At 49.8% G+C, this 23,218-nt stretch overlaps 4 protein-coding genes and 1 pseudogene across 5 annotated transcripts; 2 read left to right on the top strand and 3 right to left on the bottom strand.

Annotated features, from left to right (window-relative positions):
• Positions 1 to 630: 630 nt before the first annotated feature.
• Positions 631 to 4,310, top strand: LOC117839386 (vesicle-associated membrane protein 721). Its single transcript, XM_034719707.2, has 5 exons — positions 631 to 1,005; positions 2,538 to 2,679; positions 2,931 to 3,051; positions 3,173 to 3,235; positions 3,910 to 4,310. Exons 1-5 carry the CDS (start codon positions 816 to 818, stop codon positions 4,054 to 4,056), a joined length of 663 nt encoding a protein of 220 aa, XP_034575598.1. The 5' UTR covers positions 631 to 815; the 3' UTR covers positions 4,057 to 4,310.
• Positions 4,311 to 7,638: 3,328 nt separating this feature from the next.
• Positions 7,639 to 8,556, bottom strand: LOC117836869 (uncharacterized). Its single transcript, XM_034716386.2, has one exon. The coding sequence runs from the start codon at positions 8,477 to 8,479 to the stop codon at positions 7,955 to 7,957; it is 525 nt and encodes a 174-aa protein (XP_034572277.1). The 5' UTR covers positions 8,480 to 8,556; the 3' UTR covers positions 7,639 to 7,954.
• A 6,923-nt stretch (positions 8,557 to 15,479) lies between these two features.
• Positions 15,480 to 17,076, top strand: LOC117840598 (GDSL esterase/lipase At5g03600). The gene is made up of 3 exons (XM_034721118.2): positions 15,480 to 15,585; positions 15,685 to 16,157; positions 16,255 to 17,076. Exons 1-3 carry the CDS (start codon positions 15,540 to 15,542, stop codon positions 16,765 to 16,767), a joined length of 1,032 nt encoding a protein of 343 aa, XP_034577009.1. The 5' UTR covers positions 15,480 to 15,539; the 3' UTR covers positions 16,768 to 17,076.
• A 322-nt stretch (positions 17,077 to 17,398) lies between these two features.
• LOC117836314 (protein TEEBE-like) lies at positions 17,399 to 19,149 on the bottom strand (annotated as a pseudogene).
• Positions 19,150 to 19,335: 186 nt separating this feature from the next.
• On the bottom strand, positions 19,336 to 22,460 carry LOC117836313 (probable prolyl 4-hydroxylase 6). Of its 2 annotated transcripts, XR_011897052.1 has the most exons (8): positions 22,105 to 22,460; positions 21,924 to 21,981; positions 21,706 to 21,810; positions 20,959 to 21,016; positions 20,561 to 20,736; positions 20,356 to 20,416; positions 19,807 to 20,210; positions 19,336 to 19,492 (listed from the first exon to the last, which is right to left on the bottom strand). XR_011897052.1 is itself a non-coding variant. In XM_034715718.2 (7 exons), the coding sequence occupies exons 1-7, from the start codon at positions 22,242 to 22,244 to the stop codon at positions 19,903 to 19,905; spliced, it is 906 nt and encodes a 301-aa protein (XP_034571609.1). In that variant the 5' UTR covers positions 22,245 to 22,460; the 3' UTR covers positions 19,680 to 19,902. The 2 variants fall into 2 exon arrangements, 1 of the variants encoding a protein (XP_034571609.1); XM_034715718.2 differs by lacking the exon at positions 19,336 to 19,492 and having other exon boundaries at positions 19,680 to 20,210.
• Positions 22,461 to 23,218: the final 758 nt, after the last annotated feature.

Raw genomic sequence — 23,218 nt, 5'->3', positions numbered from 1 at the left:
TCTTTAAAATATGATCTCTTCACATCTTAATATTTTCCTCGAAACATATTGCAAACATGGACGCTCACAAACGTACGCACACTCAATCCTATGAATACACACGTGCAAACCTACCCCTATAAGCACATCTAAGAAATTGAACTGGCAGGTCCTCGAGATTGATGAAGTCACCACTGATACCCCGCTATCGATGGGTACGTCGCTTACTACTAAAAGAATAGTGTGCGGTTAAAACTTAGAATAAATTTAGAAAAATGAACATCATATGTATTCTAAAATGGAAAATAAAAATGGATTGTTAATTTCTATGCCAAGCATCATATTTTTCTTCACTGGATCATATAAAAAAAATAAAGATCATTTCCACTCAACTTTTGTGAAGTACAGCGTATTTCTCTATCTCACGTTCATCGTAAACAATGTGTTAAAGTATAGGGGTGACACCGACTTCACTAAACTTGGTACCATTACTCTCTTAAAGTAAAATAGAACATAAGCGACAGCTCGTCAATTGAAAGCCTCGAAGATCCAAGTCCATGTCCAACAAGCAAAGCCATGATCTCACTGGTAATAAAATTGTCTCATGGACTGATATGCAAAACTCCACCAACAGAATTTGATTTCCTTTCCTTTTCCACCCAACCATTTCCCCTCCTTCCACTCCACGAAGCGAAACCGACCTTTCCCCCTCCCCCGCATCCCACCTCCGCCGAGATCTAGCCCTAGGGTTTCGCCAGCGGCGAGGCCCAAATCACCGGCGGCGAGCTAAACTGCACGAGCGGGGGAAGAGGGGAAAGACAGAGGAAGAGGCGGCCATGGGGCAGCAGTCGCTGATCTACGCGTTCGTGGCCCGTGGCACGGTCATACTGGCCGAGTACACGGAGTTCACCGGCAACTTCACCACCATCGCCTCCCAGTGCCTCATGAAGCTCCCCGCGAGCAACAACAAGTTCACCTACAACTGTGACGGCCACACCTTCAACTACCTTGTGGAAGACGGATTCAGTGAGTTCTCCTGTCATCCCGACTAATCCCTCTTCTTAACCGTGCGATTCGTTGCGGGTTTTATCCGATCTGTGTGGATCAGCGATGGTGCATGCTTGATTTGGGCTACTTTGGTATAGATCTTCTGGATTTGTTGGATATGTGATTAGGTCGCTATGATTGCAGCCGATGATCAGGTTGGTTGGTGACGTGATGCCCTGTGCAGTTCGTGTCGTATGGGAAAAGTGCTCCCGGTTGTGCTCTTAGTTACATGGTGAAGCTCTTAGCTGTTAGGCATTGTTTGAAGACTCTGAGTTTGATAATATGTACCGAGATGTGGGAGTACTGTGGTATTTTTGCTGAATACTTGCCGCTTAGCTAAGCTCAGGGCATTTGCAATAGCAATGACAGAAGTAAAAGAATAACAGTCCACGGGTGCTGCCTATAGATATATGCCTGCTATTTTTAGTAGATGTATTTGGTGGTGACTGCTCTGTGCTTGGCTCTTTTGCTCCTTGGTACACATGCTCTACATGCACATTTTTGACAAAAATGTAGGGTGAAAGTTTCTGTGTGAGTACTTCCTCCTGATTTAAGAAGTAGCATAATTGCCTTCTGTGTTTTGTGTGTTTTCTTATGAATGATGATTTGAAATGATTGCCAGCTTTTTTATTATGGTATGATGTCATGCTAAGTTCCATGGACCATAAGTTTTTTTTTTACATTTTTTAGAGGAGATGTTGTCATCAGTGATGACTTCATCAATAATAACTGGATATGACACAGGTGCGGTAGGTAATCTGTATTTGCTATTATACTAAGGTTGGTTTGTTTTCTGAAGCAGTCCCCCTCAACAAAACATGGGGTAAATAATTCTCTAACGATTACATTGATGCATCATGTTAGAACAGCTCTTATAAGAATATTTCTATATTGCAATAAAATCAAATGTTTGTTGTGTGGGCATCCTTTTTTCGTTTGTGTTGTAGCTGCTGTTTGTCTTGTTTTGTTCTATGGCCAAGCCTTTTCCATGACAACTCATATTTTATCCATGTAGCCTTAAGAGGTGAAGCACACATAATTAGCAGTTTCAATGTGACATCAAATTACATCGATGATTCTCGTTGAGTGCATCTAGTGAAGTGGTTGATTAGTTGTAAACAACTTCACATTTTTCCTATTGCATTGCACTATGCTTAGTAGTTTCTTATATGTGTTGAACATGCGATAGGGTGATTTGGAGGAAATAGTATTGGACTGTTGAATGTTACTGTATTAATGTTTGTGTATGTTGTCTTATTGTAGTTGATTCACATGCTAAAATGGTGTATGTTCTCATGACTTGAAAAACTATCCAATAATGGGTGATGCAAAAAGTTCTACATTGCAAACCTGGTTCCATTAGGGTTTTCTTTTGTAAAAATCCAGAAAGTGCTTTTCTACCGCTCTGTCATGAATTACACTTTTCTCAAGAAAAAAAAGGTTCCTGTTGCAATTACTGTCCATTTTAAAATTATAAAGCTGTAAGTCTAATGCTGTACTATGCTGTGCAGCATACTGTGTGGTTGCTGTTGAATCAGTTGGGCGACAAGTTCCCATTGCTTTCTTGGATAGGGTTAAGGAGGATTTCACAAAAAGATATGGTGGTGGGAAAGCTGCTACTGCTGCAGCTAACAGCCTCAACCGGGAGTTCGGGTATGTAATGCCAAGGTCTAAAATTCAGTGAAGATATTAGACCAGTCTCAGTGCACGGTTTCATTGCACAGTTACCTATACTAAGAACTAGGTAACTGTGCCAGATGAGTGTCATGGGGATGAAACTCCTCTCTCATCTGATGAAACTCCCGCTATTAATTACCTTGCCAAGTCAGCAAGTTTGCTGATGTGGCATTGAATTTAATGCCATGAAACTCTCATGAAACTCCCGAATATGACCTTTTTTGTAGATCAAAACTTAAAGAGCACATGCAGTATTGTGTAGACCACCCTGAAGAGATTAGCAAGCTTGCCAAAGTGCAGGCGCAAGTTTCAGAAGTCAAGGGTGTTATGATGGAAAACATTGAAAAGGTACACCTTTCTTTCTTCCTTTTTGGGATTGCTCTAGCTTTACAACCTGCACTGTTGATATCAAGGGCCATCATAGAAGTCTTAATGATGATCTGATTGCCCTTTTCTTCTTCCAACGCAGGTTCTAGATCGTGGAGAGAAGATTGAGCTGCTTGTTGACAAGACTGAGAATCTGCGGTCACAGGTCTTCATACATTCCTTTATCCTGTCCTGCACTGATTTTCTGGATATTGTATTTTGTCTTTATTTTTGGAGCATAGGAAGGCAGTCAATTTCCATAGGTGCCAAAATATCTCTAAGCACCATGCATGATGATAGGTCACTGCTGTCGCAGCTGAGCTTGGATCCAGAAATATGCTACATTGCTATGCAGCTGTGTTTTCCATTATAGGTCTATTGCCAGCTCTCGGAATATGTTATTACCAGCATAGGTGCTCTTATAACACTAAAATGGCAACATCATTGGCTGTGGTATTAGGAATGGCTGTGTTGTCTTAATCCAGTTCCTTGTCAGTTGTCACGGATTATTGCTTACACATCATGTAGGAAGTAGCAAAATGCCACTTGTCATTTTAGTTTATAGACTACTGACAGTGGACTACAAGAACCGAAGTCTGTCAAACACTGAGGATACCATCTTTTACGTGTTATGGTGATAAACTAATGTAAATACAAAGTACTGAAATGAATCTGTAATCTCTCTTTAATGGTTAGGATGTGTTTATGCTGATATTGTCTTTGTTTTTGAACTCTGAATGATTTTAAATTTATGGTAACTTTGTGATATTGACATGACCAGTTTGGGGCATCAGAAACAATAGCCAGTATCTGATAGTTTCAGTTGTGTGGGGTATGCAGGCACAAGATTTCAGGCAGCAGGGAACGAAGGTGAGGAGAAAGATGTGGTTACAGAACATGAAAATCAAGCTCATCGTCCTGGGAATCATTATTGCGCTTATTCTGATTATTATCCTCTCTGTCTGCCACGGTTTCAAATGCCACTAAGTGCAGAGCAAAGAGTCGAGACTGATACATTCAACTGCATCTATTATACTGCTGCTTCGAGCAAAAAAGCTTATGATCTTTTCTTCTTTCTCTAGTGTGCTCTGGCCCAGTCATTGTGCACAGGTCCTTCACTTTGTCTTAGTATTTGCTAAATGTTGGATGGTGACTGGGTTAATTGTGTCAAACCATCGTGTATTTTTGGACGCTATGTATGTATAGCCTGGATATGAGTAGATTTACTGAACTGTCTGGAATGCTGTGCTTCGTCCTTCTCTGATAATAATGTGTGCATTTGGGGCGTGCATTGCATTGATCAAAGCACAAAAATGCATCTTGGAAAATATGAACGTGAATCGATTTTCAGGTTCACCTTTCGACTTGTTGCCCAGACAGAAAACTGGCGAGCAGACATCGAAAACAAGTACTTGACCGGGCACAAAACTGGTCAGTACTTTCATGAGCAACTACATTACTTTCTCGCAAGCACAATTGCAATTTTTCTCGCAAATAAAATGAGAACCGAAATGAAACGGCCGACGACGCACGCAATTGTTTGGCTCCTCTGTTTATACTAAGCAGAGTCAGATACGAAGGCAGTATTTTTCATACCCAAATTGACAGCTGCTTGGATGGTTGACACACAGGCCTCTGCTTCTGCACATAAAGCAGCAGCCATTATGTTTCTTTTTAAGGGGGTGGTTGATACATGAGTTCTTTTTAAGGGGGTGTTTGGATACATGAACTAATTTTTAGTTCAGGTCCTACCAGATGGATACCAATTAGAATTATAAAACTAATTGCATAAATCATGACTAATTCGCAAGATGAATCTATTAAGTCTAATTAATCTATAATTAGCACATATTTACTTTCGCAACACATGGTCAAATCATGGACTAATTAGGCTAAATAGATTCGTCTCGCGAATTAATCTTCATTTATACAATTGATTTTGTAATTAGCCTATATTTAATACTTCTAATTAGTATCTAAACATTCAATGTAATGGGACTAAACTTTAACCAAACAGGCCTAATTCACCAGCTCTACAAAGCCATTAGCTATGCACGTCACGAGCCACGAAACCACAGGTCAGCTGTACTTCGCGAGAATGACCCATCAAAATTAATCTTAACCACGTCACAGGTCACAACGTCAGGGGCCTGTTTCTTCCATTTTGCTGGTCGCCTCTGAGCCTGCGTTAGCATTTTTTTCCCAGCTGCCTGAAGTCAACTAGGTCGCGAAGCTGCAGGTCTCAGCTGTACTGGTAGTCTGGTACTGCTGTTCTTCTATCCTGCATTACATTGTTACTAGCTGACCAGAGGCACCAAAGCAAAGCGAGTGCCAAGTTGCAGAGTCCTCTCTCGGCTTGGGGTTTCGTCAGCACTTCCTTCGGCGATCGGCAGAAGGAGCAGGCCAGTAGCTGCCTCCTCTGCTGAATGTGTCGCATCTCGTTGTGTACGTGGTCTGCTAATGCCTCCCGCAATTGCCAATAGGGGAGCGCGACCAGAGCATCTCGCTTCGGTCTCGAGGAACAAATCGTGGTGGCGCTCGAAGGACGCATCGGACTCCTCTGCGTCAACTCGAGCAGACTCACCGGCGCGTTCAGCACTTGGTTGCCAGCTTCTCAGACCAGCAAGAGGCTTCAAGCCTTCAAAGCAACGCCAAACCGAAAGGCTTCATCAATAGGTGCAGCCTGCCGCTAGCACGCCGCCGCTGCTCCTCGGCACATGCCCGGCATGCGGTCGTAGGCTCGTAGCAGCATCCCTGACCGATGTACCCGGCGAACGGCCTGCGACGTCATCATTTCTCACCAGAGCAGCACTACCAGACGGTGGCTGGCTCCGCCGCCGCAGGGTACGATGCCGCCACGCGTGAGCTTCGCGGTGGGCGAGCGCAATGCGGCTCGCAGCTCTGCCCTTGCCAGCGGCCAGCGCCGTCCGTCCGTGCGTCCGTCGTGGCGCCCCGCTACAAGTTTCTAGGCGCGCCGAGCGGATCGGGCCGTGCGTTCTCTGCTGCCGGAGCACGGGAGGTCGGGAGGCCGCCACGCCATCCGGTTCCGCACCGCCATGCGCGGCGCGCCGGCACCTGGCGCGGCTCCAGTGGCCACCGAGGACGCTGGTGCCGGACGGTTCGCCAAGCATCTTGCAGCCGCATTTACCGTCCTTCCCCTCGATGGGGTCGTCGTCCTGCTGGCTGCTGCTCCGTCTGCGGCAAATTTATGGCGAGGCCTCACCGGAGAGATCGGCCTGTGGGACTTGGGAGCAGCTGAGCTCAAGACAGAACTCCTCTGAGTGTAGCGCAATAGCGGGCGCAGTGATGCTACTCCTCGTTCATAAATGGCGCCCGGAACGCACGGCCGCTCGACCGGGAGCACCATGGCACAGCTTGTGAGAGTGAGACTGTGACTTGAGCGCGTGCATTTGAGGAGCACGCACCAGATTGGTCACTGGTCTACGGTCAGGTGATCGACATCAGAACCAGATGGCCCATGAGCATGCCACAGTAGCAAAGCTTTCGAGTAAAGGCGCGGGGCCGCCGGCCAGGGAGCACGCAGGGCGGCTTGGCCGCGGTAGCATGGGTGGATGAGTGGATCGGCCGTGACTGCCGGACCCTCCCCTGGCCTGGGCGCCTGGCCACCCATCAATGCCGCGTATCGGCGAGCGTTGATGAGCCCTGCCCGGCGTAGCGTTGTGGGCGAAAGATTTGCCCGGATAGGGATGTCGATGTCTAGCGGCATGGACATGGACGCAGCGCATGCAGGAGGGGCAGTAACTGCGACCTGAACCTGATCGATCGAGAACGGCAGGGCGGTGCCCGATTCGCGCGTGCTCTGTCTCCGTTGCTGCGCCTTGCGAGACATGCGGTGCGATCCAGGATGGGTCGTGGGACGGTTGTCTTGTCCTGGGTTCCTTGATGGCACGAGCAGGATCTGGCCGTTGGGTGCAATTTAACTCGTGGCCGAGTTTGAAGTCCCTAGAGCGCTGCCTTATAACGAGGTGGTTTTGGTTCGAGTTGAAGGTGTCCTTCGGAATGCACTTTGAACATGAGGATGGGATTGGGATGGATCCGAGTTCATTGGAGCAGAACGTACTTGCTCGAAAGATGAACGAAACCTCACATCTTTGCTATATACGTGATGGCTTTGGTGATGGACCATGGGCATACAACACAAACAGGTTTAAAAAAGAGAGAGATGACTAGATGAGCGTACACGAGATTCGAAAAGTACCATCAAGCTAAACAATGTCAGAGATATCCGGTGGTATTGAACTTCAACCACACGATCATTAAGCGTCACTCCGTACCCCAAACATCCTTTCATGAATCGAGCTGTGCTTTCCTTTAGTAAACATGCGAAAGGGATGCTTAATCCGGAAACTGACAAACATTAACCCGAAAGCAGCAGTTCCAGTTCCAGGGATCACAAAGTTAAGCTGTTCGATCGGTGTGACGTTGGATGCATGCATGTCCGGGTTGCAGCAGCTTCCAAACGGAGCTTAGCAAACCAAAAGATGGAGCATGAAAAGTACGTGCAGCAAACATGTCGGAATGCTAGCAAAACATCTCTACCACACCATCTTGAGCACGAACGCGCATAGCATCGAACTAGCTAGCAAGGAACTGGTACACGAGTACACGTCACTGGATCCGGACCACACACAAAGGACACCTACTCGAGCCTCCCAACTCAACAAACACCAAGCCCAAACTTTTACAGACTCCGACCTCTCTGCCCTGCAGCCACACGCGCACACGGACATGCTTCACACACAGCTACAACACCGAAAGGAACTTGGGACACGTTACATCATGCCCCACTCGCGAACCACAAACACATGCACGCGAACGCCATGCACCCTGCACGAGCCGACGTCGCCATGGCTCCTGCAGCTCCTCAAGGCGTGACGCCGCCAGCACCCCCGCCGTAGCCGCCGAACGGGGCGCCGCCGCCGCCGAAGCCGCCGAACGGGATGCCACCGCCGCCGCCGCCGCCGCCGCCGAGGGGGCCGAAGCCACCGACTCCGCCGAGCGGGCCGACGCCTCCGACGCCGCCACCGACTCCGCCGAGCGGGCCGACGCCTCCGACGCCGCCACCGACGCCGCCGAGCGGGCCCGTGACGCCGCTGAAGACACCCCCGCCGTTGTTGCCGAAGCCGGCGCCGTACCCGGCGCCGACGGCCGGGAAGCCCGGGAGGTCGCCCATGCCGCCCACGCCCACGAAGAGGTTCTTCTTGTCCGTAACGCCGGCGCCAGTAGTGGCACCGCCGTTCTTGGCCGTGGCGGCCGGGAGCGAGGCGGTGGCGGTGGCGATGGGCGCGCCGTCGGAGCCGCCCGCCGGTGCGGTCCTGGCCGCCGCCGCGGCGTGCAGCGCCAGCGCGACGCAGAGCACTGCGAAGGCGAAGGAGCGCTTGGTGGCCATGTCTCACCGATCGATCTCTGTCCCTGTGGGCTCGTGTTCAGCTGCGTTCTTGTGGGGACAGTGGAGCGGTGGTGTTGTGAAGTGGAGAGGGATCAAGGCGTGCGCGTTTAAATAGAGGCGGGGAAGGGAGGGGGCAGGTGGGGATGGTAAATGGGAGTAACTGAGGGGGTGGGGTGTAACTGCGTGGAGTAAAAACTAGCGCGTCGGCTTCGTGCAAGGATGTGTGTGACGTGTTGAGTTCGTGTTCGTTTCGTCCTTGGCCGGCAGTTGGTTTCGTGTGATGTACTGATGTGCCGCTCGCTGGCGACTTGGCGAGAGTGCGCGAGACCTGTTCCAACTTCCAACTTGATGGTTTGGGCTGGGCTGTGGGAAAGTTGGGCCGTGACTCGACTTGTTTTCGTGGGTCCGGCCTCCCGTCTGGCCCATAGCCCATCGTTTTCGTGGCAGCCTCTGTGCTGGGCTGCATTTGTCGTTGTTGGGCAGCCTCGACACCCACCCACCCACCCACCCTACCCCCTGTTCTTCCCACTCGTCGATGCAGGGCCCCTTTCATCTCTAATCTGTTTGCGCTACCGAAATCAAAAGCCATAGCAAGAAATCTAGAACTGTGATCTCCCTCCTAGTCTTTCAAGTTTCAACTAGATGCCCAGCCGGGACGAGCATCCATGTGTGATTCCGTTGCTCGTCTCTTCGAACACGAGACACACGTCTGCTGAGCTTTGGTGCAGATGCCATAGATGCCAGAGGCTTGCAAGAGTTTACTATCTCGGGGGTACGGCTCTCGCTCCTGGCAAAGTTGCATCCAGTCAGTCGGAGCCTCAGAGGTAGACGAACACACCACTCAACGTCGCTCTGTAATCTCGACGCGTTCAATCAGAACTGACTGAACATATGCCAACATCAATATACAATTTCAGAGTGCCTTGAAACGTGTTGCTTGAAATGCCTCCTGACTGGATCTACAAGAGACATTTGTTCGAAAAAAGAAGATCTACAGGAGATTATATACTCTGATGTTTCGACCTATCTAGAATTCCAGGTCTTTTAGTCCTAGCATATGCTTTCAGTTGATCCCAAGCAAGTGAAATACAGTATACGAATGGACAGTACAGTACACACTGGCAGCTGGGATGTATGCACTGTTCTTGCGATCAGAAGAGAGTACGAGCAACGGGTCCTTGCTTGGACCCTAGGGTCTCTGGAGGCATGCAGTGCAGGAATAGGATACATCTCTGTCTCCCCTTTGCTCTGCATCTGATAGAGTTGCAGTGAACAAAGCAGTCCACACAAGGCAGTACATCTTCAGTTCTCATCACAGAGCCTCTCTCCCTCTCTCTAGTCTCTCTCTAGCATCCCTGTCTGCTTTAGAACTCAAGCAAGGCCACTTTGGCTGTTCAAAGCCCACAAGAAAAGAAGTTAAAGAGACGAGGGACAATGGAAGGAGGGAGTGAGGAAACAAAAGAAGAGAAAAAGCGTGCTTGCTGCTTTGGCAGGCTAGCTGGTGCCGCCCCCCCCCCCCCCCCCCCCCCCCTCCCTCCTTTTACCCCTTCTCTCCCTTTGCTTTTAATGTTGCTCCTTGGTTTGTTTGTTTGTGGCATGTTGGATACAAGAGATTCATACTTTGGGGCAAAGCAAGAATCAGGCACAAGAGCAGTAAGTTTGATTTTTTCGGCAAAATAAACAGGGACTCTATTTTGAAATAAGATAAAGTTCCCAAAATTGTTGGTGCTGGTGCTTCTTTCTAGACCCATGACTCCTTTAGCAAACTTGTGATGTGCTGCTGCAAATGCTACAGTGGCCATGCAAAAGAATGAACACCTCAAAGAAAACAGAGTACTGGTACTGAGATGTATAAAGCAGCTGCGGCCAAAAAAGAGAGGGAGGAGGAGCTCTTGCCCACATCCCTTTGCCAAGAATCTTTGATGCTTGCTTGTTTCCATGTGAGAGGGAAGCTTGATACTTACTGCTCTCTTTACAAAAAAAACCCCCACTGGTAGAATAGAATAGCCTTTGTTTCCCCCCAAAAAAAGCTAAAGTTTCATCATGCTTAAAACTGTCTTAAATAGCAGTGCTTAGAAGAAGATAGGCCACCTCCCCCTAGTTACACCCCACTCCCCACATTCCAGCCAGACCCACCACAATGCACCTCTTGTCTGTTCCTCTTCCTCCTTGCAATGCAATGCACCATCTGTTTGCTGCTCCACACACGTCTGCCTCTTCAGAAGCTTCCGCGCCTCGACATGCGTTCCGTCCCCATCATGCTCGGCCCGGCGATCGTCCGGACTTGCCGGTTCCCCTAGAGAATGCAGAAGGAAAAATAATCAGATTAGAAGGGGAAGAAGCTTGAGCAGGAATTTGAGACAGCACTGCAAGTTTGTGTTTCAGCAGGTGATGCGCTAAAACCGTTAAGACTTTCTGTTGTTTATCATGATGAACCGAGGTGGTGCCCTTTGTTTGACTGCTTTCATGCATGTAGACTAATCATTTCAGGAATGATATGAGCATCTATGTTACTCATTAGGGGAATAGGACTTATCTACTTGCTTTTGCTGAAATATTAGCATATCATCATAGGGGAATGTGGGAGTGATGAGGAAAAGGAGTGCATGGAATCTTTTGCTCATATCACCTTGTTTCCCCACTACTGTAGGGCTCATGCATTTTTTTATGTGAAATAGTAGCTTTGTCTTTCTTTACTTGCCTATTGTGCATAATTTTTTTTAACAAAACAAGGTAAATAGTAGAACACATTGAGGCAAATTGACTACATATCTGCAAAAAAAAAAGGAAAGACATTTTGTGATTTCACACAAACATATTGAACACACTGCGAAACATACACCTTGGACTACAAGTAGCAGAACCTGGTCAGACAAGAACATTTCCTTCTTAATATGTGGCCTAAACAAAGAGATTCTGATAAAGTATCATGAGTGCTGGAATTCCAGTTGGATGAAGGGATACAGTACATGTTGCCCCCTACATGGTAAAGAAGCCCTGGAACTGTAAAATTTCAAGAAACCTGTGCATTGCTACAAAAGATTTTTTTTTTTGAAATGACGGCAAGAGCTTTGCCGAAATTTTATTAGAAGATAGGAACAAAAAGAAACAAAATACAACTTCCTGAGCCAGGCGGCCAACAACTGGCAAAAACCTTTACCCTTCTAGGCGCCAGAAAACAAACAGCGCTGGAAGAAAAATAGAAAAACAGAGGAAAACTACTCAAACGATCTGTGAGACGTTCTGACTATCACGCTGTTTAGACAACTGAAGTTGCTGAAGGTCTTCCTTGATGAGGTACATTGCTACAAAAGATGGCAACTGCTTTTCTCTGATGCGGTAAATGCTCATGACAAGGGAAAAAGACCAACTCAAACACCAAATCAAGCTTTGCCGTGCAGTAGTTTGTAAATCAAAGTACCTGTTGTGGATAGGATCAGGGCCATTAGGCACCCTTCTCTTGCTGTCCTGGATGGGATCATCAGCCTTGAAATCCTCTAGAGTCCTCTGCTCTCCACCTGCTCTTGACATCATCCTCCTCCCGCCGATCGCCGCGACGCTAGCCGCCGGAGCCGCTTTCTCGCCGTCGTTCATGACTAACGCCATCAACACAAGCGCTCCGAACAAGATGGCCAATGCCGCCGCCGCCGCCCGCCTCAAGGACCCTGCCGGCCTTGTCATGACAACCGCTGGCCGCCGCCGCGCAGCGTTGTCTTCTTCCGTGACCTCCTCCTCCTACCTCTCTCCTGCCGCCTCACTCCACAACACTTCCTCTGCTGCTGCTCTTCTAAGAGCTTCTTCTCATGGGGATGGGCTGGCGCAAATGCGATGCAACGCTGCGGCTGCGCAACGTGACCGCATATTATAATGTGGGGAAGTAGCAGCAGGATTTGTGTCAGTCGCTGTTGCGGTATTCTTGCTTCTTGTTCTGTTCTGGCGCTTCTTTTGCTTTGGCTGATTCTGCTGTGCTTTTGAAGGACCTAATGGAGAGGGGAGAGTAGAATCAAAGCAAGCTGAGCCATGCTTGCTTTTGCACTTTGCTTTTTGAGTTATGTTGTTTTCCTACCTTTCCCTTTTAATCCCTTGTTTGTTCTTGTGAAGAGAGGGGGTAAAAGACAGTGAAAAAAAAGAAAGGTTTTGAGAGGCACTGCCATCTGATCCTTAAGGCTGCCACTGTTCTCCCTCAAGTACATTCCTCTCGGAAGATAATTCAGGTCATATGTACAAAAGAAATAGAAAGAATTCATCTTTGAGGGATTCTAGGAGAGAACAGCATGACACATGAGAGATTGCCCTGGCAAAGTGAGGTTCAAAAGCAGCAGCTCCAAAGTGAGCAGCACCCTGAAGAAATAAACTTCACTTTCATGTGATCTGTCACAATCCTTTTATTTGTCCTTTTGATTTGGTGACTTGGTGTGATGTTGCATATAAATGGTCCTTCTTAAACCAAATTATGATTCTCTGCTAAATTCCCGTTGAAATCATATTTCTGAGCACAGTCACTGAAGCCCATCCATTTGGAATATCTGTATCAGTGTAACCAGATTTTGTTGGGTTGTTGCTCCATGCTGGCGCCCCTACACACGGAATCAAGTGACTGGCCAAATACTTGTATATATTTATTTCTCTCTCTCCTTACTCTTCTGCAGGAGGCAGGGTTTCTTTGGCAGAGCAAGCTCTAGGCAGGAGACTGAGACCAAAGAGCTTCTATATTGTGGAAAGGGCCAACGAAGTTGGTTATTTTTGAGACAGGCTGACACAGTCGCTGTCCTTAAATCCGCTGTGAAGATAGACAACAAAATAGTAAAGCAGGAACAGAGGGTTGCATGCCACAATGTCACTTGAACCTACTGTAGCAGTAAATCACAAATTACAGCATCTCCAATTGCAGTAAAGTCAGAATGTAATGTAACCACCTAGCTGCCAAACAGAAAACAGCAAGGTAATCCAAATTGTCTGAACATTATGTTTATCACTACATTTCATCCAATATCACTCAAATCTGTATATCTCAACTAAAGGTCAGTGTCAATGCCCAAGAAGGTGAAACTGCATTGTTAGCATCTACCTGATTGGAGTGTTCTAGGACCTGCAATCTACAAAGATTACAGCTCTTCCTGTACTGACCTGGCTAGTCTTCCACCTCAACCATGTAGACCGGGCTCTATTCTCGCATACGCCTGATGCAGTCCATGACACGCAAATCTCGCCCTTGTCAGAACATCCCTCGCTTTGCATCGTGCTTGACGCATTGCCACATGAATCGACTTGGGCGCAGACCATTTTTCACGCTCTGTAACACTGCAACCCTACAATGCTTTCACTGCAAGCAAGAGACATGGATTGCATTTCCATAGTCCAGTTGCGTTTGAACATTCAGAAAAAAGAATGGTCCTTGTCTTCAGAGTTCAGACACCGCTCTAGCATCAAATTTGGATTGCAAGTTAGTCTGCAGAACTGGATATCCTTGTCCCCGGAGGAGAAAAGAGCAAAAAGGCAAGATGGACTCGCATCTCCACTGCTCCATTGATGCGAACTCGTGAAGGAACTTACGCCTCCAAGATAATGCTTTCGATTTTGATTCCACAGCCATCCTGCAAGCATCGTTTATACTAAACGATTACACAAAAATGATTGAAATTATGAATGGTTCGCCTTCGTCCGCCCACGGCGTCACGTTGTGTGAGCTCCGGGACGGCGAAATCCGGAGGAGCGCACCGGCGGCATCTAGACTCCGCACGAAAAGGGAAACGAATGTGATTAGGGTCAATGCGTTCCATCAGGAAATCAAACCAGAAAATGCCCCTCTAGATTTGAGTGGCATAGCCTCCGACGCGGCGCCTCCGGGACAGAGCTCCGGCGAACGGCGGCGGCGCCGGTGAGGCGGAGGGGCAGAGGACCCGTTCGTTCCTCCAGTCCTGCCATTTGGCTGGCACGCCGACAGGTAGGGCCCACGTCGCGTGGGCCACGACGTATTTTTGTTGTACGATCACTGGAGTAAAATTGGATCGCGGTTATTTATTAGTCGCGATCCAATTTTGGGCCACCAGTGACCGTACGATCCAGATTAGGCGGCCCAGATCGAGGTGGCCGAGAAGCCCAAATCATGTTGGCACAGGCGGGACTCGATCTGGGCTCGAGCGTGGGCTCGTCGGCTCGTGAGTGGCTCCCGGATTACTTTGTGTTCCCTATGCACCCTAATAACTAGGCCTTAGAAGCAGCAATGCTGATGGGCCTGTCTCCTGCTTCAGTCGCCGCAGCCCACGACCCGGAGCCCCCCGAGGCCGGAAATCCAATCCATCTTTTTGGATAGAGGTGGAAATCCATGCGACGAATAAGATCCATCAGATCTGTATCAAACTAAAATCCTAATCTCCACTCCTCTCTCCTCCCATGCCTGCGTCGCAGCCCCTGCACGGGGTCTACCGCCACCGGCCGCCGGAGCTGAAGAAGGAGGTTGAAAAAATATTGGATCAATTTTTCTTTAAAACAATGTTGGTACAATTTTATTTTCAAAAAATTTGGATTCAACTTTTTCTTTTGGCTCGACTTTTTTCAAATAAATGTTAGTTCAACTTTTTTCCAAGAAACGTTGGTCCAACTTTTTTAAAAAATGTTGGTTCATTTTTTTTAAATGTTGATAAAATTTTTTCAGTTAAATAAGTTTTTGATCTGCAGCGTGTTATAATGGGCTTACTGAGCTGGGTTTTATGGTTTCATCCCTTAACCATCTTTCGGTAGACATATAGGAGCCCTCTCCTGAGGCCGGGAAGCAAGTTGTGGCTGCTGTTGAATTTAAACAGAAAAAAATCATAGGCCCCTGGATTTTCCCGGTGCGGCGCCGTTTTGATTTCCTCGAAAAAAAAATAGTTGGAGGAGAAGGCCGTTATGATCCTATCGATCACTTGGATGATAATTGGTTGGATCTATCGTCATCTGGTACCAGTTAGCTCTATAAATAGAGGGCCACGACTTCTATTGAGAGCACGCATCAGCCAAACCTTCTCCAACCATCTTGTTCCTTCTCCGATCATCTTGTTTATCATCGTCCTCCTCGACCATGAAGCTTTTCGCCGCCGCCTGCTTCGTCCTCCTCCTCCTCAATTGTAAGCAATCAGCATTATCTCATCTCTGATGTTACACTAGTGAGTATATATTCCATTCTTATCTCATGCATGTGTTGCATCGTACGTGTGCTGTCGTAGGCCGTGTGGCGGAGTCCCGGCGGCACCGTCATCACCATAGCCCCAAGGCGGCCTATCGGACGCACAAGCTGTTCGTGTTCGGGGACGACTTCGCCGACGACGGCAACGGCGACTCGGACTCCGTCGCGTGGCACCAACCGTTCGGCATGTCGGACACGGCCCACGGCAGGAAGCCGACCGGCCGCTTCTCCGACGGCCTGGTGCAGTCGGACTTCCTGGCCAAGATCATGGGCCACAGCGAGTCCCCTCCGCCCTACACGGGCGACGACTGGGACAACGGCATCGACGCGTCCGGCTTGAACTTCGCCGTCGCCGGCGCCGCCGCGCTGGATGTGCCGGGGGGCGTGCTCAACATCAGCGCGCAGGTCCAGCAGCTCAGGAACCTGGTCAGGGACGGCCTGGTCGACGACCGCGACTTCAAGGAGTCGGTGGCGCTCGTCGCCTACTCCGGCAATGACTACACCAGCCAGGACGTTCGTGATGAGCCGATCCAACATCATTCGATCTCATCTAATCATTTATTATATATACAAGTACTAGATCTCATATGTGTATCTATGCCATATACAGAACTTGGACGATCAGGTGGCGAAGGTGGTGGATGAGCTTGCGAGCGTGGTGTCGCAGCTGCAGGACCTGGGCGTGACTAAGGTGCTGGTGAACACGGTGCCCCCGTTCGGGTGCTCGCCGTGGCTGGCCAGGCTCTCCGACTACAGCTCGTGCGACGGCGACGGCAACGCGAACTCCGACAAGCACAACGCGGCGCTCCGGGACCGGCTGGGCGGCGAGGAGGACGTGATGCTGCTGGACGTGAACAGCATCGTGACGGACCTGGTGGCGCCCAAGGAGGGCTCGGCGCTGTACGCGGGGAAGTTCACGGAGCTCCTCCGCCCCTGCTGCGAGGGCACCGGCGACGGCGGCTACTGCGGCCTCGACGGCGGCTACTCGCTCTGCGACCACCCGGAAGAGTACTTCTACTGGGACCTCGTGCACCCCACGCACGCCGGGTGGAGGGCCGTCATGCAGCTGCTCCAGGGGCCCATCATGGCGTTCCTCGGCATCTCCAACCTCGAGCACCTTTGATCGGCCCATCGATCATTTCCCTCCATGGAATAATATACAATAATAATGGACGAAGACTAGCTAGTTTGGATTTGGTAGTTAGTTAGTTTGGAATAATTCTTCGTCCATGCTTTGCATTTGGTTAGTTAGCTAGATAATACATCTTACTCCAGGTTTGGAATCCGGCCATCTGTGCTGCTGCCTGCTTCTGCTAGATTATTGGCTTGTTAATCGAGCACACATATGCAGCTGCCTTTTTGTCTTTGAGATGGGGATATATACTGTATTTCATCATATGAAAATGGATTTTCTATATATATCTCGTCCAAACCTCGAACTGCATGCTGCTTAAGTTACCTCTGTATTCACTTCATTTGTTTAATTTTTAGAAATATATGCAGGAACTGGACCTAGTACACAAAGCTATAATTAACAACAAGATCGATGTAGATCCTGGAACTCGTTCGGTTGCATGCAGAGATCACCATTCTGTTAACAAGTTACAGAATCCTGGCTATAGTTTTTTATGTTTCTTGTTTTCACCATTAGCGCAAAAAGCTTAGACGATCCATTCATTCAGCTGGACTAGGCCTCCAACTACCTCTTTCTGGGCTGTGCGTGCGTCTCATCTCTTTTGTTGGGCTGCAAGACCCATGTTATGAATGGGCCCTCTTTCGTTAGGCCATAACGTCTTGTCGCCGGACGGCGGACGCCATGGCGACCCCGGAGCCGGAGGAAATGAGTAGAGGGACTGAGGGAGCTTGTCGATACTGCAACAGCGCCATGGCGAACCGAGTCCTCGGCTGTGTCGTGCTTGTGGCAGTAGCTGGCTAGCTGCACCCACCCAGCGTCCATACCTGACGAGTGAACGGCAACGATCTTCTGGTGCTGAAAGTTCTAGCCAGAGGATCGTAGTCGTAGACAAGGGTTGAGTCTTGTTACGACTCACGAGCGCGACAATCTGCCGCTGAAAGCATCCGTCCGTCGTCGTCACGGAGGGACGCTTCTCCGCTTGCAGTGACTGACATTTCTGCTTCAGGATTCATGCCGCAAGCAATGGATAGCTCCACCGCAATTTCTTAGCGAACAAGATAGGCAACCAAATTTCACAAGATTACATTACATTCCACGGCAGGCCGCAGGCATGCAGGTGTTCTGCAGAACGCGATCAGAGAGGTACTAGTTCTCAGTTCTCACAATCCACCATGCCAAATTACCAGCACAGAAACACACGACAAGCAGATCGCCGGAGCTCGCACGATTTCCTCCGTCCGACCAGCGAGAAACTAAATCCGCCCCCTACGCCTAGATGGGGAGGGGCACGACTTTGACCTGATCCAGCACGGGGCCGCAGAGCGAAACGCCGTCGCTGGCCTTGGTGTGGTAGTAGGAGCTGTAGAAGGTGAGCCGGGTCCGGACGCCGCTCGCCACGAACCTGAAGCCCGCCGCCTTGAACCCGCCCTTCCCGGCGGACTCGAACGGCACCTTCTGCGTCACGTTGCCGGCGAACGCCTCCACGAGCATGGACCCGTGGCAGCCGTTCTTGGCGTCGCCGACGGCGAAGGACAGGATGTAGGCGCGGTTGGGGACCGTGCGGATCACCTGCGCGATGGCGCTCTCGCGGCCGGCCACCAGCTCCACGGCGTACTGCCCCTCGGGGACCGAGAAGTGCGCCGCGTCGATGAACCGCACCGCCTTTAGCGACTCGATGATCCAGCCCGGGAGTGGCGACGTCGTGTCCTTCTGCTTCAGCGGAAGGAGGACGCCCACCGACGAGTTCTTGAACACCTGCGGCCCGATCTCGAAGCCGGCGTTCTTGATGAGGTTGTCTGCACACCAAGCACGGGATCCATGGTTCAGATCTTATCTGCAGAGGCATTCGTTCCTGAAAGAGAAGAAGATCCATTCCCGTTACCTTTGGTCGGGTACGGCGTGGGCAGCTCCTTGATGGCGACGGCGTTGAGCAGCGGGCCGCGCGAGGGGTCCTCCTGGACGCCTGGCGGCCGGGGTTGGCGAACGTGACCTGCGCGACGGGGGAGGAGGCGCGGAAGCCCCAGACCCAGGTGTCGGCGGGGGCCGAGAGCGACGGCGCCACCGCGATGCGGAGGTTCTCGTCCTGCGCGCACGTGCGCGTCGCCGCGAACGTGAGCGCGCAGAGCGCGCCGGGGCGCACCGTCACGTTCTGCGACGCCGACGCGCGGCTGCCGAGGCGGAGCGCGTGCACGCCGTGCGGCACCGGGAAGAACATCCCCGGGCTGCGGCCCGCCGGAGACGTACTCGACGTGGCCGTGCAGCGTCCACCCCGGCAGCGAGTGGCGGCCCAAAATAATCACAACATTTTGGGACGATGCATGAACAGGAAAAAGCTAGATGTGAACTGATGGATCGAGAAACGTAACAGAGTGATGAACTAAAATGTATTACTCCTAGAACAATTTGCTGTCCTGCACAGTTATCGATCATGGGCTCGGCTTCACCGCCGGTCCGCGGGCGGCGAGCTTCGTGGCACCGAGAAAATGCGACCGAACGTTCTTGACGAGCCCCCGCCGCCGCGCCTCTTTGTTTTTGTAGAACCCTAGGCTTGGCATCCGCGTCTCGCGAGAATTTTGTTCGGACTTCCAAGGCTCGACCTCAGTGGCGAGCAAGCTGGAGAAGTTCGAATGTTCGATTCCTGCTGCGGTCTGCTTTGGAATAGGATGGTCGAACACTCTATGGAGTTTCATGCCCTCGGAACGCAACGGTTTCCCTGCAAATTTCAGCTTTGTAAAGTTCTTTTGCTTTGTTGATCATTAGATTTTCACTTGAATTTTCCTCAAAAAAAAAATTTCCTCAAAAGATTTCTACTTGAACACGGCCAGTGCCCAGTAACACTGTAACACATCAAGTCATCAACAACTACGCAACAACGCCTGTAGAGAAGCACAACGAGATCATGCAGCCATAATCCTGACCAAAATTTCATTACTCTTATATCAAGATGTTGTAACCTGCAAGGTCAATTTTCATGTAGTATGCAAAAGAGTAAACATTATTCCGATACTACTCAAGGACCTGCCTCACCTGTTATTTACAAGTCAGTAACAGAAAACCCGATAGGGATGCAAACAATAGCGGCCTAACACCCCACAGCACAGCACGTTCAGATTGGTGAGTAGTTCAGGCATCACAGAGCCCGCAGCTTTTGCGGCAAAATCCAAGAGTATCCTTGGTACCGACCATGTATGTTGGGTTCTTGTAACACTCCCCAATAGCAGCCCATTTAGGGCAGAGGTCGTTGTCGTCTGAACATGGCGCATCTGTCCTCACATTTGGAGGATTATCGAATGATCGGACATGAATCCATTTCGTGGCAGACCATTTCTCACCCTCAATTACTGGGCAGCTTCCATGAAGACTACTTGTATCAGTTGTTGCGTTGACATGAAGACTGAAGAAAAGGAGTGCGTCTCCTTTTTTCGGCTTCACTGCAGGAGCAGAGCACTCTCTTGTTTTAGGACAATGAAGATGCAAAAATGGGTTTGCGGCCACTGAAGCAAACCATCAATGCAGATAAAGGCAGCCCAGCTAGGAGAAAACATTACTTATGACGTTAAGAGTCTGAAGGAGTACCTGCCAGACCAGATCTTGCACAATCTGACCAAGTTTCATCCTTGTACTGCAAATGGCCACCCTGAAAACAACGTGCCAGATAACTCTAACTCTCTAAGTTCCTGTCTAAGTCGCTCTAATTGCAACAAACAACTAATTGAAGTAATATGAGAAGTCAGAACTCTATTTTCAAAAGACAGAAGTGATCTCAGAACTAAGTGCATACCTCAGCACTTGGAAATACAGTCTCTCCACCCTTCTTGACATCTGACAGGTACATAAGTACAGTGGCAATTCGATGACCACCACGCTTCAGGTTGTTTTTGTCATGAAAATAATCAAAATGGGCATCATACTTTTGACCAATTTCATAGTGCAGAACTTGCATTGATTCAGCATTTTCTGAACCAGAAACAAAGTAGCTGTTAGATACTACCTCCGTCCCAAATTACTATTCGTTTTAATTCTTTTAGGTACATCGCATTTACTACGTATCTAGACATGATATATATCTAGGTGCATAGCAAAAACTATATATCTAGAAAAGCCAAAACGAATAGTAATTTAAGACGGAGGGAGTAGTGTCCATCTTGTTCCGACAGGGAAATGGCCAGTGCGAATTACCTTCGGGAAGAAATGTCCAAGCAGCTACACGCTTCTCAATCCCAGAGACGATTTCATCCTTGAACGGTTCAAAGAAAAGAAGTACATCAGTGGTTTCATTAGTAACTGTTTGGCTCATAGGGTATGCAAAATGGCGGAAAGGAATAGTCAGGAGGGAATAGAGCCAAATGCAGTTCTAGCTGTACGCACCGTGTTTAAATGGCCATTTCATAGATGGCACTAGAGTACAAGACAAATGTATGAACATACAAATGCCAGAATGATCTTCTCATTCAGATATAGCTACTTTGTTTTTTCTCAAGTAAAGGGTCTCTATTTTGTCGATACTGTACTAATTCATCTGTTTTTTGTTATCAGCTAGCAGAAATAGTATCTAGTCAACATGGTCGATGTCAAGGAAGACCACGTCACTCTGCCAGCAGATATGCAAGCTCACGCACCCGCTTTGCAAAACCATGAGCCATATTTAGCAGACACCCACATATGGATTACATGCCAAGTCAGCAAGGAAGACCCCACTGTCAGCAGATAAGTAAGCCCGTGTCCTTAGCAAAACCATGGGCCATAGTATTTAGCAAACACCCTACACCCACACTTTCAGTATAAATCAGCAATTCAATGCAGGTGCACATGACAATGGCGATGAGCAGAGACGAACGCACTACCACAAGCTCAAATGCACATGCACGAGGAACCGAATCGATCAACCGGTGGTGGCATTGCGCAGGATGAAGACAGAATGGTTACCTCGTGCTTGGCCAAGAAGGTGCCGGAGCTGGTGCGCACCTGGCTCATGACGCTCTTCCCGGAGTCGTTGTCCGCCACCATCGACTTCTCCATGCTCCCCTTCGCCTTTAAACCCCAGCAGAAGCGAAAAAAAGGAAAACTCTGTTGTGAGCGCCTCCGCACAAATGGCACTTAGTCCACACAAATGGCGGGCCGCGGGCGGATCAGCAGCAACTCACCAGATTGACGAGGTGGTCGCACTCGCTGTCGGAGAGGAAGCCGCTGTACAGGAACGCCCTGCGAGAGCGCCACACACGGTGACACAGGACAAGCCCCGCCTGTCAGTCAGAACGCGGAGATCGCAAAAACCGCGGGCCGCCGCAGCCGAGCAAACCGCGGAGGTAAGAAAAGGCGTTTCACCTGGGCCGCCAGGAGAGCTGGGTGACGCGCGCCGGGTCGTAGAAGCCGCCGCCGCTGCCGTGGGCGTCGGAGAGGGCCGTGCTCCGGCAGAGCGCGAGCGCGAGGGCGGCGAGGAGGAGCAGGGCGGGCGGCGGCGCCATGGGGACGGACGGGAGTTGGAGAAGCACGGCGGGCGGAGGTGGCCGCGTCGGTTTCTCTCGGTTATTTTAATAACCGGCGGCGACGAGGCGGCGTCAGCGGGAACAGAGGAGGGAAAGGCGGGGATTCGGCGGCACCGGCACGCCCGCGGTGCCCACGGGAATGGCGTGGGGGTCCGGAGGCGCGGAAGCAGAAACGGACGGGGCGGGTGGAATTCAACTGCTGCTGCCGTGGAGGTTTCTGTGGGCGCGGCTGACGTGTGGAGTAGAGCGGGAGGGGTGCTGACCGGGACGCGTGGGTGGCGGTTTCGGCCGGTGCTCGGGTCTCTCGGACTCGGTTGTCCGGCCCGGGCGCCCGTCACGAGGGATGCGTGCCAAGCATGTGCGGGCCTTCTTTGCCAGATTCCACCTGCGGGGCCGCTGCAAGGCGGACGGACCTGCGCTGCGAGACGGGTCGGCACACGACAGAGTAGGGTGCGGAAAGAATCGGATTCTCCAACCAACGTTTCCAGCTTACAAGCCAAGCTTGCCACGTCCCGTATTCTCGTCTCGAAATAAAAAGCACAAAGCAGGTTCAAACGGCATCGCGCTCTGGTCAAGTGAGGCGCCACTGCAGTGCAGACGGTCTATTTTTCTTCTAGTATAAACTTTTGAATAATCGATACAAGAAGGCGGTCGGTTGGATGGCTGCGACTGACTGAAACTCTGAAAGCCTTCCATCCGCCAGACGGGACTCAACATTTCGGTGGGGAACGGAACTACGAAACACTGGTAAGGTCAGCCTGATTTCCCTGTCTAGCTGCGACGACTTTGCGCTTCAGACCCAGTCGCCATTCCTGAATGACTTTTCACACGAGATTCTGATTTCTTTTTTCACGATGGTACCTTAGCATATATTTCATTAAGAAGAAAACAATTTACAAACAGATCTTGATGCAGTCAAGCAGAACTTGACCAACACAAGAATACAAATGACT

The sequence above is a fragment of the Setaria viridis genome, chromosome 9, assembly GCF_005286985.2.
Source record: "Setaria viridis chromosome 9, Setaria_viridis_v4.0, whole genome shotgun sequence".
NCBI classification, from domain to species: Eukaryota; Viridiplantae; Streptophyta; class Magnoliopsida; order Poales; family Poaceae; genus Setaria; species Setaria viridis.
Note: the sequence above shows the minus strand (reverse complement) of the source record. Positions and strands in the feature narration are given on the sequence as shown.